At 57.8% G+C, this 15724-nt stretch overlaps 7 protein-coding genes across 7 annotated transcripts; 3 read left to right on the top strand and 4 right to left on the bottom strand.

Moving 5' to 3' along the window:
• Positions 1-1020: 1020 nt before the first annotated feature.
• On the top strand, positions 1021-2529 carry SPBR_02750 (proline oxidase PrnD; the record flags this gene model as incomplete). The annotated part of the gene is made up of 1 exon (XM_040761053.1): positions 1021-2529. One exon carries the CDS (start codon positions 1021-1023, stop codon positions 2527-2529), a length of 1509 nt encoding a protein of 502 aa, XP_040621264.1.
• A 220-nt stretch (positions 2530-2749) lies between these two features.
• SPBR_03240 (uncharacterized protein) lies at positions 2750-3419 on the bottom strand (the record flags this gene model as incomplete). Its single annotated transcript, XM_040761543.1, has 2 exons — positions 2750-3015; positions 3152-3419. The coding sequence occupies 2 exons, from the start codon at positions 3417-3419 to the stop codon at positions 2750-2752; spliced, it is 534 nt and encodes a 177-aa protein (XP_040621263.1).
• Positions 3420-3930: 511 nt separating this feature from the next.
• Positions 3931-5143, bottom strand: SPBR_02910 (quinone oxidoreductase; the record flags this gene model as incomplete). The annotated part of the gene is made up of 2 exons (XM_040761213.1): positions 3931-4988; positions 5050-5143. 2 exons carry the CDS (start codon positions 5141-5143, stop codon positions 3931-3933), a joined length of 1152 nt encoding a protein of 383 aa, XP_040621262.1.
• A 926-nt stretch (positions 5144-6069) lies between these two features.
• SPBR_02591 (monoamine oxidase) lies at positions 6070-7884 on the bottom strand (the record flags this gene model as incomplete). The annotated part of the gene is made up of 1 exon (XM_040760894.1): positions 6070-7884. One exon carries the CDS (start codon positions 7882-7884, stop codon positions 6070-6072), a length of 1815 nt encoding a protein of 604 aa, XP_040621261.1.
• Positions 7885-8662: 778 nt separating this feature from the next.
• SPBR_02456 (uncharacterized protein) lies at positions 8663-10822 on the top strand (the record flags this gene model as incomplete). Its single annotated transcript, XM_040760759.1, has 1 exon — positions 8663-10822. The coding sequence occupies one exon, from the start codon at positions 8663-8665 to the stop codon at positions 10820-10822; it is 2160 nt and encodes a 719-aa protein (XP_040621260.1).
• Positions 10823-11124: 302 nt separating this feature from the next.
• Positions 11125-12937, bottom strand: SPBR_02592 (uncharacterized protein; the record flags this gene model as incomplete). The annotated part of the gene is made up of 3 exons (XM_040760895.1): positions 11125-11249; positions 11313-12573; positions 12674-12937. 3 exons carry the CDS (start codon positions 12935-12937, stop codon positions 11125-11127), a joined length of 1650 nt encoding a protein of 549 aa, XP_040621259.1.
• A 909-nt stretch (positions 12938-13846) lies between these two features.
• On the top strand, positions 13847-14884 carry SPBR_03017 (uncharacterized protein; the record flags this gene model as incomplete). Its single annotated transcript, XM_040761320.1, has 1 exon — positions 13847-14884. One exon carries the CDS (start codon positions 13847-13849, stop codon positions 14882-14884), a length of 1038 nt encoding a protein of 345 aa, XP_040621258.1.
• Positions 14885-15724: the final 840 nt, after the last annotated feature.

Here is a 15724-nt window from a genome sequence, read left to right as displayed (position 1 = left end):
TCATCAATCCCTCGATCATCGGGCATGAAATGGCCGAAACTCGCAGCTCGATGTGGGAAATAGACTGATTTTCTCTCTTCGGCTTCAACATTTTTGTACTTATAGCATGCATGCCTTCCATTTACGCTCTGAGCTTTTCTTCGGCTTAGCGTACGGCCCATTTTGCGGGGACTTTGGCCACATTGAACGGCCATTCGAGGCATTGTCCTTAATGAGGGTCAAATTGCGGCCGATTGACGGACAATGAGAAGGAAAACGCTTTGGTTGTGGGCACTAATGGAGAGTTGAATGCTGCCAGCGGATGTAATTTACCCAAAGGCCGTTACAACGAGCCCCTCGGCTATCTGCGGCATTCATGTACGCCCCGCCGCACACGTGATCACTAACACGAGAGTTTGATCCATTCTCAATGTCCTTCAATTGGGCCGCCCTCTCGTTTGATAAGGGCCGTCGTCTCGACTACGGCATTGATTTGCCAGAACCTCGAGTTACTTACGAGACCGAGCCAGTGCTCTAGAAAATGATGCGAGAATATTTTCAACAGCTTGTCCATTTCATAGCAGTCCAGAACCCCGGTTGCTCTTGCCTCCTTTGCGATAGTCGGAGGTTTGGGGCGAGCTATTTGCATCAAAGAGCCGCTCCTTCCCTCCCTCCTCCTTTTATTTATACACCCGCCTTCCATTTCCGGGAACTTGTGAACGCTCGTAGTGTCTTATTTTAGTTCTGCCTGATTTGATACACTCTGATTCCCGTCGACTCTCGTGATCTATCTCTTCGTCTCCACACCTCCTGGGGCCTTCGGGTCAATATCTTGTCCAACGTCCCTGAGACTAACATCATCCCACCATCACTTATCTATCTTCTCTATAGATTACTCGTGCTCGCCCACTCCTATCTACACCAATATTCCTCTCTCTCGATCTCTGATCTGATTTGTCGAATCTCTCTTCTTTCTCTTCATAACATCACATTTGTCGATATCTCCCGAGATTCTCGCCCCTATCAACGTTTACCACTGCCATGCTGTCGTCCCCGACGGCGGCAGCGCGTCACGCGCTACGATGTGGTGTTTCCACCATCTCTGTGGCATCATCGTCTACCTCCAACACCGCGCCCCGTGGCCGAGCTATTCACACGTCCAAGCAGCGGCCAAGTCCGCCCATCCCGGCCGATCATCTCGCCATCAATAATGGCCCCGCCGTTTTTGGCGCCACGACAACAACAGCAGCAGCGGCTCCCGGTCCAGGTAAACCGTCAGCACTCTCGGTCTTGCCGCTTTCGTCCATCTTGCGCTCGCTTATGGCCACAACCGTTTCATCGTCGCCACTTCTTCTGGGCCCGTCCATGGCCGTTATGACGTTGCTTTCCCACAGCACAAACCCCTTACTGAACCCGGATCGAAACTTCCTGCTGCGCTATCTATTGAAAAAAACCTTCTACGCTCAATACTGTGCGGGCGAGAACGAGCGCGAGGTGCGGCAAACGGTTAACAACTTGAAGAGCATCGGTTTCCGCGGTGTGATTTTGGGATACGCCAAGGAGGTTGTGCTCAAGGACGAAGAGAAGAAGAATCTCGATACGTTTGATGGTTCAAACCGGCTTGAAGCCACGGCGAGCGAGATCCGCTCGTGGGCCGAGGGCACTCTCGAGACAGTGCGGCTAACGTCGGCCGGCGACTTTGTGGCCCTCAAGTTCTCGGGCGCCGGCATTCAGGCACTGCACAACCTATCGAAACAGCTCCCTCCGTCGCCAGCGCTTGCCGATGCCATCGACCGCATCTGCCAGCTGGCGGTTGAGCGCAAGGTGCGTCTGCTGTTTGACGCTGAGCAGCAGGCTGTGCAGGCAGGCATTGACGACTGGACCATGACGTACATGCGCAAGTACAATACGCCCGAGCAAGCCTTTATTTACGGTACATATCAGGCCTACCTCAAGGCCACGGGCGCCGTTCTGTCACAGCACCTACGCATGGCCCGTGAGGGCGGATTCGCGCTGGGCGTCAAACTCGTACGAGGCGCGTACCTGGGCTCGGACCCGCGCCATTTGATCCACGACACTAAGGAGGACACCGACCGCGCATACGATGGCATGGCGGAGGGGCTGCTGCGACGGGAGTGGACGGCACCTCTGGTGCCGGGAACGGGAACGAACGATGAAGCATTCCCGGTCGTGGGACTCGTGGTGGCGTCGCACAACGCGGCCAGCGTGGAGCATGTACAGGCACTGCTGGTGTCGGGAATGGCCAAGACGACGGACGTGGCCTTTGGGCAGCTGCAGGGCATGGCCGACGAGATCAGCTGCCGGCTGGTGCTGGACGACACGATTGCGCAGCAGCAGCCGGACACAACGGTGCCGCCCCTTCAGGTGTACAAGTATCTGGTGTGGGGCACGACGGGCGAGTGCATGAAGTACCTGCTGCGGCGGGCGCACGAGAACCGGGACGCGGTGCGGCGGACCAAGTGCAGCAGGGACGCTATGATGGCGGAGTTGTTGCGGCGGTGCAAGGCTGTTTTTACACGGAGGGCCTAGATTGGGGGGTAGAATGCCATTCGTGATTTTTGTTTGCTCATACACTTGCGTTACACCAAAGAGGTGTCTTCCAGCGTTGATTTAGCATGGCAGAGTAGCCGTTCAAGATTTTGTTTTCGTTGTAATTGAAACCGTTGCCAAACAGGAATACCATACCGACGCCTTGCCCTTGAAACGCCATAACCTAACAAAGTAACGCCCTGTATATCACATCCTCCTTTTACAATCCCCGCAATGCCATGGCGCCCAGCACCAGCACTTCCGCCTGGTGTCGCTTGGCCGGCGTGTCCTCGTTGCCGGCCAGAGACGGCACACCGTTCAGCTTGTAGTACTTTCGTACACGCGTCAGGTCTGTGCACTTGGCCAGCGCTACGGAATTCGACAGTGGAGTGGGCGTACCCTGCACATGCTCGGCCAAATGCGCCCAAACCGGGGCTGGGTCGGCGCCGTCCAGCAGCACCTTGACAGCCACTACATTTCGTGTATCTGCTGTGATTCCATACCGGCGGTATGCTTCGGCGATCTGTGGGTGTTAGCAAGCAGAGCGCGTGGCAACGGCGACGATGGCACGCGAAGAATAGACAGGAAGCACTGGGGGGGGGGGCTACATTTAAGGACGGACTCAGCGACAGGACCGCCTCCGAATGAACATTGGGCGTCTTGAGCGTCCCTGACTTGTGCGCCAGCACAGCTTTGTAGACTGCCGCCAGCAGGTGGGTGCGCGACACGACAGTGGCGGCGTCGATGAGGGCGTACTCAAAGTCGGCATTGCGAGCGACGAGCTGAGCCTGCAGAAAGGCGGCGTTGGCTGCGTCAGTGAAAAGTGCGGCGTACACGGCGTAGCCCGGTGGGAGGTGCTCGACGGTGACGGCAAAGTCCGCGAGCTCCATGGTGGGCTGACGGTGGTTTGCAGTAGTGGCGTGAGGTTGGCGAAAATGACTGTTTCAGTGGGATGAAAATTTGAGGCTCGATGCCGCCAAGAATGTATTGCTGGATTGCCCCACCACAAACAGTGACGCCTACATGTCAGTGCCGCCTGCCCGCTGTTATATCAGCTCAGCGCAATACAATAATCAAAATTATTGCATCTTTACAGTACCGAGATACATATGGCTTACATGCATGGCCTCTGCTCATTTCCAAAGAATTTTAATAGTACCAAGTCGTAATTTAATTGAATGTTTTTATGTGATTTCTTGTACTAGATTATTTGGGAGGTATTTATATGTGTATATATATATACATATTTTTGGTAAAAAATAAATGTACGTAAGTAAATAATATTACTCATAAATCAACAATAAATTGGAGCATAATTCCATTAATTTACCGTTTCTCGTTTTACTTAGGAAACAATTCAGTCGTAACCAGTATAAGTATCTTTAGACCGCTTACAACGTCCTACAACTTGTCCTTACCAGCGCCCTCGGTGTCAGCAATGCGAAAGACGTACTTGATGCCGTGCGCCTTGCCATCGCGCAGTTTCTGTAGGCCAGTCTGCACGCCGGCCAGGCCACCAGGAACAACCTCATAAGGATGGCCCTTGAAGTTGCCCTCGGCCAGGGCGCGGCCCAAGTAGCGCGAGTAGACGAAGCCTAGATCCTTGAGGTCGCGGTGGACACGGCCGACGCTCGTGAGGACCGACTGCACCGTCCCCTTGATCCGCTCGTCGTTCTTCCACGGCAGCACCAGAGAGACACGGCCGTCGGGCTGCAGTACCGAGCTCACAATGTAGTTGCTGCTGCCCCCGCTCATGGCGTTGACGGCATGGCGAACAGTCCGGCCGCCCACGGCCTTTTTGAGAGCGGCAATGGCGGCATCGTCGCCTCCGCGGTAGTCGACGACCACGTCGCCTTTGCTCTTGTCAAGCAGGGTCTCGACAAAGGCGGTCGACTGGCCAGCGACGGCAATGACGGGGTGGATGTTGGCGAGGCGGGCCAGCTGAATGGCGGCAGCACCGACGCCCGAGGACGCGCCATAGACGACGAGCGGCGTTTCCGCCACAGCACCGCCTTTACCGGAGTCGTCCAGGCTCTTCCACGGGTCGGGCTTGTCGGTGGCAGCGGCCGTGGTCCACGGGTCCGGTAAGCCCAGGTCGTGGAAGAGCGCAATGGCGGCCGTCAGGGCCACGAGTGGGATGGTGGATGCCTCTTCGAAGGACGTGGTCTCAGGAATGTGGAACGTCGTGTGGGCCCAGGCCAGGGCATACTCGGCAAAACTGGCGGCGGCCTCACCAATCTCGTGGAAGGCGGCCACGCGGTCGCCGGCCTTGAACTCGTTCACACCAGCACCCACACTCGCAACAATACCGGCAATATCGTCGCCCGAATTATGGGTCCGGTCACGCCACGCGGGAAGCTTCCAGTCCTTGGGGTTGGAGCCGGACACGACGACCTTGATGAGGACCTGGCCAGCAGCCGGGATCGGAACGGGGACATCGACGATATGCACGACAGTGTCTAAACGGGAAGGTTAGAGGAGAAATGGCAGAAAAAATTCCAGAACAGCTGGGAGGGATACCTTTGGAGACTTGAGCTTCTTTCATGATGGCGGTGTAGTATGGCGAGGCGTTGATGTCAATTGGATGTGGTGTTGTCAGGAGGGCACTGGCCATTGCCGTCAACAGACGGCCCCTCTCGAGCCGTACGCCATGTCTTATATGCCGAGCCGCACTATGGTGCAATCCAGTAGACGGATTGGAGTGGAGGGCGGCAAACAGAACTGGAAAACAATCGCAGTGCATATTGTCATGGACCGTCAGGGAACAGTTTAAGCGATCGCGGTACTAGGAAGCGCTAACTGAACGGCGATGTTGTAGCACGCTGAGAGCTAAGTCGTCACTCTACAAGATCCGTGTCCTGTGCAATGTCGTAATGGCAATTCCAAAGAAGCCGTATTTCCAATCACGGAGTGCAGAAGATGTCAGACATCCGAGGTATTATTCGCTTAACAAGAACCGGGGCCCGGAATGACAGAGCGCACTCGAGATTTCGCCGGCCGAGAGCGGACAAGACGACTGCATTGGTCAGGCTATGGAAGCCCAATATAGTGTCTAAAGCCTACTTTTGGCCAAAGCGTTTCAGAGATGGGATGCCGCCGATACGACCTTGAATGCTGCTCATACGAGGCACGGCATAGTATCAGCGGTGTTCAAAAGGATTTTATTTACTCAGCAGACGCGATGTGGACTCCTTGACACAACTGGAGTTAGCAGCCACCGCCGGCTGGGTTTGCATCAAATAGGCGGTAGCGGCATGCATTTACAGGGACTACAGCGGGACCGTGGTGCTGACGGCCAGCGGACGGGCACGAAGAAATACTGGAAGATATCCTCGCGGAAGGTGATTGGCTGAATTAGACCCCATCTCCAGACGCCAACACCCATCAACATAACCTCATTGCATGCATGATACGGCGAAGTCAACGGCAACGGTGTCCATAATGCGCGCCACAACAACAAACATCAATCAATTCTTATTCCTCTGTATACAACATAGCCTGCACACCTTTCGCCAATCACCAGCACCACGACAACTATGCCTACAACTTTGGTGTCGACAGCGCACGCGAGACCTCTTCTGCGCCACGAATACCCGAGCGCAGCGCGCCATCCATGTAGCCTTTCCACTCAAAGGCCGTTTCGGTGCCGACAAAGTGTACCTTCCCATGGGTGGTGCGCAATGCGTGGTCGTACAGGGTCATGGCGCCCGGCGGTGCGGCTGGACACGGGCAGCCCTGGGCCCACTGGTCGTGCGACCACTCGTGCTCCTCGAAGCCAACCGGGTCGGGCACGCTGCTAGGAGGAAGACTTGCGCCCAGTGTGGCCTTGACCTGGTCGACTACGGCCTGGAAGCGATCGGCCCGGGCCATCTTTGAATAGGCAATGCCTGCGTCGCCGGCACAGAAGCAGGTGAGGGAGAACTGACCCTTGGAATCGACGCTGGAATCACGCGTCACCGACGCTGGGCCGGCCTGGACAAACGACTGCAGCATGCCGCACAGCCCGGACTCGCGCCACCACGGCCTGGCGTAGCGCACAATGACCTTGTTGATGAAGCCGAGCTTGTTGGCGCTGGCGAGGGCGGCTTTGGCGGGCGGCAGCGGCGGCTCAAACCGGATTTCTTTGTACAGCGGCGTGGGCACCGACACGACGACGCGTTTGCAGACGAAATCGCCGCGGGCCGACACGACACGGACACCGCCGTCACTGCCTGTCTGGACGATCGACCGGACGGGTGACGATAGGAGGACGGTTCCCGCTTTGAGCAAAGCGGCCAGCCCGATGGACAGGCTCTGCGTGCCGCGCTCGAAGCGCAGGTACTGGCCGCCGTTCTTCTGGTCGGAGCGCATCTGCAACAGCCCGCCGCCGCTCTTGCAGTAGTTGAGGAAGAAAAGCGCACTGCAGTCACGCGGCTCCATGCCCAGCATCGCGCGCGTCCACACGGTCGCCGAGGCCAGAGCTGTCGCGCCGCCGCCGACCGACGTGATCCACTGCTCAAACGTCATGCTGTCCAGATGGCCGCCCGTGCGTACAGGGTCGCGGATGTCGAGTGCCTGGCACATCTTTTCGGTTGCGTCTCTCAGGGCGACCATGTCGTCGACGCCGCCTGCCGTCGCCAGTCCCGCTGGGACCGAACCGTACGGAAACTGCGACACGCTTCCGTCGCGGTCTTGTTGGACGACATTGCCCGTCGTGTTCTGGACCACCAGTTTTAGACCGAGTGCCTGCGCCAGCGCGTGCACCTCGCTCTGGTTTGTGTCGTTAATCCACGCCGCGCCGCGGTCCACGAACTTGCCGTCGCCCGTCGTCTGCTCAACCGACCACGTCTTGCCACCCACGCGGTCGCGTGCCTCTACCACTGCCACCGAGTAGCCCGACTTTTGCAGGTCGTATGCCGTCTTGAGTCCGCTGAGGCCGGCACCCACAACCACCACGTCCACCTCCTGTGTTGGCTGCTGCGGGATCGCCACATACGCCTCCACCTCAAACTTGAAGGCGGGCCGCGCCAGGCAAGGCACGGGAACAAGCGTCGTCGCCGGCCGGTGGCCCTGCAGGAATGCAACGAGCGGCTCGACGTGCACGCGGTTGTTGGGGTCGTAGTCGACAATGTAGTACACCAGCTTGATAATGTCCTGGACGGTGGCGCCCGCTGCTTCGAGGCACCGCTGCAGACTTGAATACGCCACGGCCATATGCTCGCGCAGATCCTCAGGCACGCGGCCGTATGCGTCGACGCCCACCTGGCCGGCCGTCATAATGACCCGCGACGGGCCCAACACGCTAGCAACGTGCGAGAACGTCGGTCGGCTGTCAAACAGTCCGTGCGGGTCGCTGGTGACGACGACAGGCTTCATTCTGGTGAGGAGTGGTGTGCAGACTCTGTTGCGTGATGTACTGGTGTGAGCTAACTGGTGCGAGTTGGCTGCTTGGTCTGAGTAGTCTGAGCAGTCTGAGCTTGATGGTCATATTTCTTCGTCTACTTCTTGTTCCTCTTACCTCTTTCCTCTTTCCTCTTTTATGAGCAAGGTACACTGTCGAGTCGTGTCCGAAGACGGCTTCTCTGAAGGGCATGCTGACTCCCAGCACTTGTTGGCATCGCCACGTAGTCGTGCCGAATACCGTATCCTATTCGCGAGATGCGCAGCTGATGTTGTGCATGCACACACACGCATACACGCTCTCTCTCCATACGTGTAAGTCGTGACAGTGTCACATTCGGAACTCGATACAAGTCCGATCTGAGTTCCGAGTTGCGGGCGGTGGTCACAGGGGTTACAGGCGCTTGTCGTCCACTACACACGCTAGTGTCTGCTAAAAGTGCGGAGTCGACCCTTGACATGTCTTATCGGTAGTGCGTTTAGAGCGTAATGGGGCACTCATTGCGAACCATTGTTTTGTCATCTCGCACGGAACGAACAGAAGGCATTGATTGTCGGCGGATATGCTTATCATAACACAAAGTTTTGATTTTCAGAATCGTCATCTCGGATTGTTGACAGAAGAAAGTCTGACGGACGCAAGTTCTTCGTCTGGGAATGCAAACTGTGTTGCCTTCTAACGCTGAGTACCTCCAGCACTCATCAACACTGTAAGATACAGCGCATTACAGCACGTTACGACGTTCCCCTCACAATGACCTACAGCACACCACCGCCTTCGTCACACTCCTCCAGCATGCGGACTACACCAACATCCCGGCGACAGCAGATGCACTCGTGCGATGTCTGTCGCCGCCGCAAAGTCCGCTGCGACTCTGTCGATGAGGCACCCTGCAGCGCCTGCACGAAGGCCGCCGTCGAGTGTCGTTTTACAGTCGGCTGGCGACGACAGCGACGGCCGCAGACTCGGCCCGGTTCGCGTCCCCAGCGGTTCTCCCAGCGGTTTTCGTCGTCGTCGTCGTTGTCGTTGCCGTCGTCACCACTGGCACCGTCGCCGAGAGCGTCTTTGGACGAGACAGCTGCCACCAGCACAGTCGCCAACACGACCGCCGCCACGACTGCCGCCACGGCCAGCCCTGCACATACGTCGGTGTCCTGCTCCTGCCCACACAACCACCGCAGCGACAGCACCGACACACACACTTCGCACACCAGTCTCGCCGTCGAGCCACCGGAATCCGAGGTCGCCCTCTCCATCAACATTGCCGAGAACGGCCTGCTGCGCTTCTTCCGCGACGGCCTGTCCTCATCGTCTTGGGGCGTGTTTGATATGCCTGACAATGTGCGCGTCACGTACATGGGCACGCACATCTCCAACATGACACACCTCATCAAGCTGGACCGCCCGCGCCCGCAGTATCTCGTCTACCCCTACCCGCAGATCCGGCCGCCGCTGTCGCCGCTGTCCTGCCAGCAGGCGCAACGGCACATGCGGACCGACGAGCTGCGGACGAAGGCGGCAGCCAAGTCCCATGATGCCGCTGCCCGAAACGACAACGCAAGCTCGTCGGCTCCGTCTGCCTCGGCCCCGTCTGACTCCTCCAATGCCTATCCGGACGCTGTCGTCCGCGACATCAACTCGTTTCCTGAAAAGGAGATCCGCGATGACTTTATCAATGCCTACTTTGAAAAGGTCAACCCCTACTTCCCCGTCATCGACGAGTCTGATTTCCGCGCGCGCTACGCCGACCCGCACAACCAGCCGGCGCTCGTGCTGCTGCACTCTGTCTTGCTCGTCGGCGCCCATGTCTCGTCCCACGCCAAGGCCGTGCACGCCCGCCACATTGTCAAAGCCGTGCTATTTCGGCGCGCCAAGTGCGTCTTCGACATGCGCCACGAGCACGACCGCCTGCACCTCGTCCAGGCCGCCCTGCTGTTTACGTGGCACCTGCAGAACGGCGACACCGCCAGCTCCAACAGCTTCTACTGGCTGGGCGTCGCCTGCCGCATTGCCTACGGGATTGGCATGCACCGCGACCTCATGAAGGACCCTCTGGAGCCGGGCCGCATGCCCATTCAGGACCGGCGGCTGTGGCGCCGCATCTGGTGGACACTCTTCCAGGCCGAGGTGCTGTCGGCGCTCGAGCACGGCCGCCCCTCGGCCATCCGCCGCGAAGACTTTGACCAGGATCCGCTGTGCCTCGAAGACTTCCGAGAGGTGTCGGGCCGCATCAACCCCAACGTCCAGGTGGCTTTCTGCGTGCGCCAGACGGAGCTGTGCCAGATTGCCCTGGATGTCATGCACCTCAGTGCGCCGGGCGTGGCGCGCGTGCTGCGCGGCGACGACCTGAGGAGACGTGCCGACGAGCTGAATGCGCGGCTGGTGCGATGGATGCTGACGCTGTCGTCGTCTGGCCTCGGCAAGACGGACAGCTTCGGCGACATCTACCTCCGCCTCAACTACCACACCCTTGTCATCCATCTATACCGGTTGTCTTTGGCCGATTTGGCAGATTTCTCGGCCGACCCGGCTTCCTCAGACAACGCCCGCCGCGTCGGCAGCAGCGCCAGTGGCGACATTGTGTCCTGCTTCGAAACACTGCACGAAAAGAACATGCTCGCACAGTGCCCCTGCAACGCTGTGACGGCCCTCACTGCCGCTGCGATCCAGATCGGCAAGGACGTGCAGTGTTCGCTGGGCGTTTTGGGCGAGGCACACGGCGGACCAGACAGCACGGCGTCTTCCACCACAACCAACACGATGCTGGCCGTCAACGGGCTGTGTCTGCTGGACCGTGTCTGCGTCGCCGCTGAGCATCTCAGCGTCTTCTGGCCCAACGTCGAGGGCGTCCGCAAGGTATTTCGCAGCCTCTATGAGCGGTTCACCACGGCCCTGGACGGCATTCAGATGTAGCAGGAGTAGCAACAGGCCCTGCAGGGACGCCAGGGGCACGTGGACAGCGATGACCACATGGGACGTGGCACCAGTGTGGGTCCCTCGGCGGCGGCTGTCTCGATTCTGGACGACGGCTTTGGCGGCGTGACATTCTGGGCTTGACATGGCAAGTTGGACACGGCCACAATCTCCAGGACGCCTGCCAGACGTGGGATGCATCCCTCTTTGGACTGGACTAGGCGGCCGGATAGTGGTAAAGTATATAAAATTCTTACAATTTGACGTTGACAACGCCGTCACGTTGTCTATCTGTTTCTACTTCATGCTTTCCTACCATTGACAACGTCATCGACTACCTCTGTTACTGACAGCAGATCTTCGTCCTGGTAGGGCTGCTTGACGATCTGCACGCACACTGGCTGGTTCTTCCACAGCTCAGGGTCGTCTGGTTGGTTAGCGGGTGTTGTGTTCTTCAAAGTACGTACTGCAAAGGGACGACTTGACTCACAAATCTCGTGGCTCATCTTGTCAAACGGTGCGTTTGTCCGTGGCGTGTAGTCGGCATCCCTGGGATCCTTGGCAGCGTCCACCTTAAATGCCCTCAAAGGCACAATCGTCGACGGATAGTCCAAGATGTTCCAGAGCGAGAAGTAGCCCCACCACACAGGGAACTCGTGCGGAAACCCGGCCGACGGCATACAGGGCGACACGAGCGCGTCCATCGGCCGGCCCGTACCCGTTTTGTCCTTGGTGGCCAGCCACGCCTGGTTGAACTGCTTGCGAATGACGCCCTGCTGTGTGTTGAGTTCGTACACCTCGGCTGTCGTCAGCTCCTTGATTTCGTACAGAGCCAAGTACCACGAAAAATTCTCAGTCAGTGGCTCGTTGCCGGCTGCCACGAGTGCCTGCGACTCTTTGGCGCCTGTCTGGAAGTACAGCTTCCACGTTGTCCGGGCCACCTCCCACAAGTCCATGGGCGGTTCGAATTCGATGACGTCGTGGCCCGCGGCCGTGAGCGCTTGCACCGTCTCGTCCAGTGACCGCCGGATCGGTGGCTGCGGCCGCACCACGCCGTCGTCTCGGAGCACCCCAAAACACAGCTTAGGCGGCAGGAAAACAGCCTCCTTCCAGGGAAACGGCACGCAAGTCGGGTCGTAGCCAATGTACTTGTAGTGTTCCAGCAAGATCTTGGTCACCAGCCGCAAGTCGGCCGTACTGTGGCAAGTCGGCCCACACGCTACTTTGATGGAGATTTGGCCGGGCGCAGACGTTGTCAGGCCGCCCTTGGGGATGCGCTCGGACGACGGCCGGATCGCGTACAGCCCGTTACAGGTCGCCGGTGCCCGGATGCTGCCGCCAATGTCGGTCGACGGGCAAAAAGGCGAACCGTGCATGCCCACCAGCGCACCGTCGCCGCCCGACGACCCTCCGGCCGAGAAGCCCCGGTGGAACGGGTTCAGCGTGCGGCCCCAGAGATTGCTGACCGTCTGCAGCATCATGCCCGTCTGCGGCATCGTTGTGCGTGCAAACGGCACGGCGCCCGCTGTCTGCAGCACCGTAACAAGCGACGCGTCTATGTCGACGATGTTGTCGTGCCAGGCAACGGCGGCAAATGTGGCCGCTTTGCCCTTCATCATGAGCTGTTCCTTGATGGCAATGGGCAGGCCGTGCAAAGGACCGACTGGCTTGCCCGTCGTCTTCAGAATGGCATCCAGCTCGGCTGCGCGCTGCATTGCCTCCTCGGCAAAGTAGTCGGTCAAACAGTTGACCTACAAGGTGAAGCGTACGTTAGAGTCGTCCAATCTCTCTTCTTGCTCGAAAAAAAAAGGAAAAGGAAAGAAAGGTAAAAGTCATCAGTGAGACACGTACACATTGATGAGCAATGGCTGCTCGTGCACAAAAGGCTTCCGTGAGCTCGACTGACGTCAGCTCGCCGCTCTGCAGCTGTTTGACAAGTGCATCAGCCGTCTGCTCGGTCAGGGCCAGCTGTCGGTCCGTCAACAGACCGCACGACCGGGGCACGCCGGTGACGTCGGTGACGGATGCATCTGGTGGTGATGGCAGGTGCCACTTTTGCGGGATGGCCTTGAGGACATTCGCCTGACACGTCGCGGCAATGCTTTCCCAATCCATAGTGTAGAAAGATTTTTGTTGATTTATTTTTGCTGTGCTCCCAGCAGCCGGAACGTTCACAGGCAACTTGCCCGAGCTTCTTAGCCGTGGTAGTCAATAGTTATACCAGGCGCACGCGTCATTTCTAAAACAGGAGATTAATCAGAAGCCGGAAGTTGACCGGCCTTGACACCTGGCTGGTCCCCGAATGGAGGTGGTCGGAACTCGGAACTGGCAAGATAGCTAGTCACGGACCCCTCACTCGCCAGCGTCTCCGACGGAAGCCGGACTTGCAGAGCCCATAGCGTCGGCGTGGGAAGACGTTAGACTTCGACAATAAACATTAATTCATGAGTGTGAACAGCAAGTAACGACTGGTATTGCACGGCATTTTTTGTTGACTTTGGAATTAGCTACGAAAGTGGAGCTCGGCAACTGCTCCCTGAATCCGAAGGAGGGGGACCGAGAGAAGGCGTGTTCTGTCAGAACGATCGTCAACTCTATGGCAAGCCATTACCAAACACCATGTGCGACAAGGTGAGGAGAACTGACTCGAATACGGAGTAAGTAGTCTGTTGAAGCTAGTCATATGCGGGCAATGTAAGATGACGTGTCCGGGGAAGCTCGAGGTTAGTGCACACCCCCTGCATCATGTTTTGTCGTCGGTGTAAGTGAGCAACACTATGATCAAGATAACCATTGCATTGCCGCCGCCAGTCCCGGGTGCCGAAGGCCACACTGACAGAGAAGCAAGCCAAGAAGAGCCAAGACAGGTTGTTGAGCATCACGAAGATAAATAAGATGGCGGACTGAGGGACTGAGACGTTGAAGTCGGAGAGACTTTTCATACGAGCTCCGATAGAACATACAAAGCTACCACACCGTCAAACTCCCAAGCAAAACCATCCCCGTCCCCCCTCCCCTCCACCAATGCCTTCTATCCAGGACCCGACGTCCCTGCCTTGGGACCCGCACAACGACGTCTTCCCCGCGCGCCGGAATCTGCCACGCCTTTCTGGCCACTTCAAGGACGCCCCTGTGGGTGCCGCGTGGGTCTGGGGCACAGACGACCAGTTGGGTCGCCTCAACCTGCTGACGCCCCAGCGCGTGGCCTTGGCGGCACGCGAACAGATTGTGTCTGGGGCATCAACAAGGGTCGACCTGCCGCTGGATGTCCCAAAACACCCAAGCTGGCAACGCGAGCCGTTTGTCCACAATATCAAAGTCATCCTTGGTGAGGGTGGCATTGGACACGACGATACATATTCTCTAAACACGCAGTCAGGAACGCAATGGGACGGCTTCCGGCACGTGTCCTACGGCGACACAGGCTTGTTTTACAACGGCACCACGGCCGATGACATCCAGCAGTCGACCGAGCCCTGTGGAATCCACCACTGGAGCGGCCGTGCCCTTGCCGGACGGGGGGTGTTGCTGGATTACCGGGCCTATTGCGACAGCCTGGGCATCTTCTATGACTCGGCGTCGTCGCATCCCATTTCCTATGACGACCTGGTCTCCTGCGGCAGGCATCAGGGCACCGACATTCGGCCGGCCTCGCAAGGCGGTGATATTCGACCGGGCGATTTTTTGTTTATTCGGTCTGGGTTTACGCAAGACTACTACAAGAGGACCGGCGCAGAAAACGAGGCCATCGGCAGCCGTTCGGCGCCGCAGTGGGCCGGTGTCCTCCAGGAGCCGCAGATGATCGACTGGCTGCACGACTGCTACTTTGCCGCCGTGGCAGGAGACGCGCCCGCATTCGAAGTCTGGCCCACCGCGCAGGCCTACAAGCTGCACGAGTACCTTTTGCCGCTCTGGGGCTGTCCTATTGGCGAGATGCTGGATCTCGAAGGCGTGGCCAAGTTGGCCAAGGAGCACGGCCGATGGACCTTTTTCTTTTGCACGGCGCCAGCCAACTGTACGGGAGGCGTCGGCAGTCATGTCAACGGGACGGCGATTTTTTGAGAGGTGTGTAGTGTAGTCATATTGTATCAAAGTACGCAAGTTTTGTTGTCTGTAATTCGTGTAACGGCCTGGCTGTCGAACTTCTCTGACTGTCGTCTATCCTCGAGGCACTCTGAGTTTGTCGACACTTTCTGCTGGTTCTTTCTTGTTTATTTCTGATTTGACCCTCTTGCCTCTTTGGGATCCATATGGCGCAGACCCTCAGAACAGAGCCCGTCATCAGCAACGATAAGGTTGCCTGAACTAGTGCTATAGTCGGCGCTAACAGCACACTAAGGCGCGCGACATGCCCCCGCAGCCTGCTAAGAATTAGTGCCTAAACGGCATATCGCCCACTGAACCCCTCCTCTCGGAACTCGCCAGTACCGAGCTGCGTGGCACATTGGACGCTGGAATGGCGGGTGTTAGAACTTTATCTCCTTGCACCGTGGAGCCGGCGTGCGCCGTATCTGACTCGACACCTCCATCCTCTGTCAAGTGTCATCATGCATTACCCCGTATCTTGATTTTGCATCTGTATCCACAGCCATGTCAGACAGCTGTGCTATCATGCAGATCCGAGCCTCTCGAGGCCTCTGTCCGCTGTCCATTCCGCGCAAACTCGTGATACTCGCCGCCAGCAGCTGTTTGGCTCGGGGACGTTGGAGTGACACGCTGTGGCAGGGTTGAGCACAAGACAAACCAGGATGCGCGCCCATTCACACATCAAGTTAAAAACCGCCTGGCATCACGGCCACTCTCATTGCTCGCCATTCGAGTCTTCTTCTTTTATCTCCACCGTCCATATCCATTCCCCATAACCTCTCCGCATTGTCGTCAGCTCATCACTCCTTCTTCTCC

This window comes from Sporothrix brasiliensis (genome assembly GCF_000820605.1).
Source record: "Sporothrix brasiliensis 5110 chromosome Unknown Cont17, whole genome shotgun sequence".
Taxonomy (NCBI): Eukaryota; Fungi; Ascomycota; class Sordariomycetes; order Ophiostomatales; family Ophiostomataceae; genus Sporothrix; species Sporothrix brasiliensis.
This window is presented reverse-complemented; position numbering and strand designations above follow the sequence as displayed.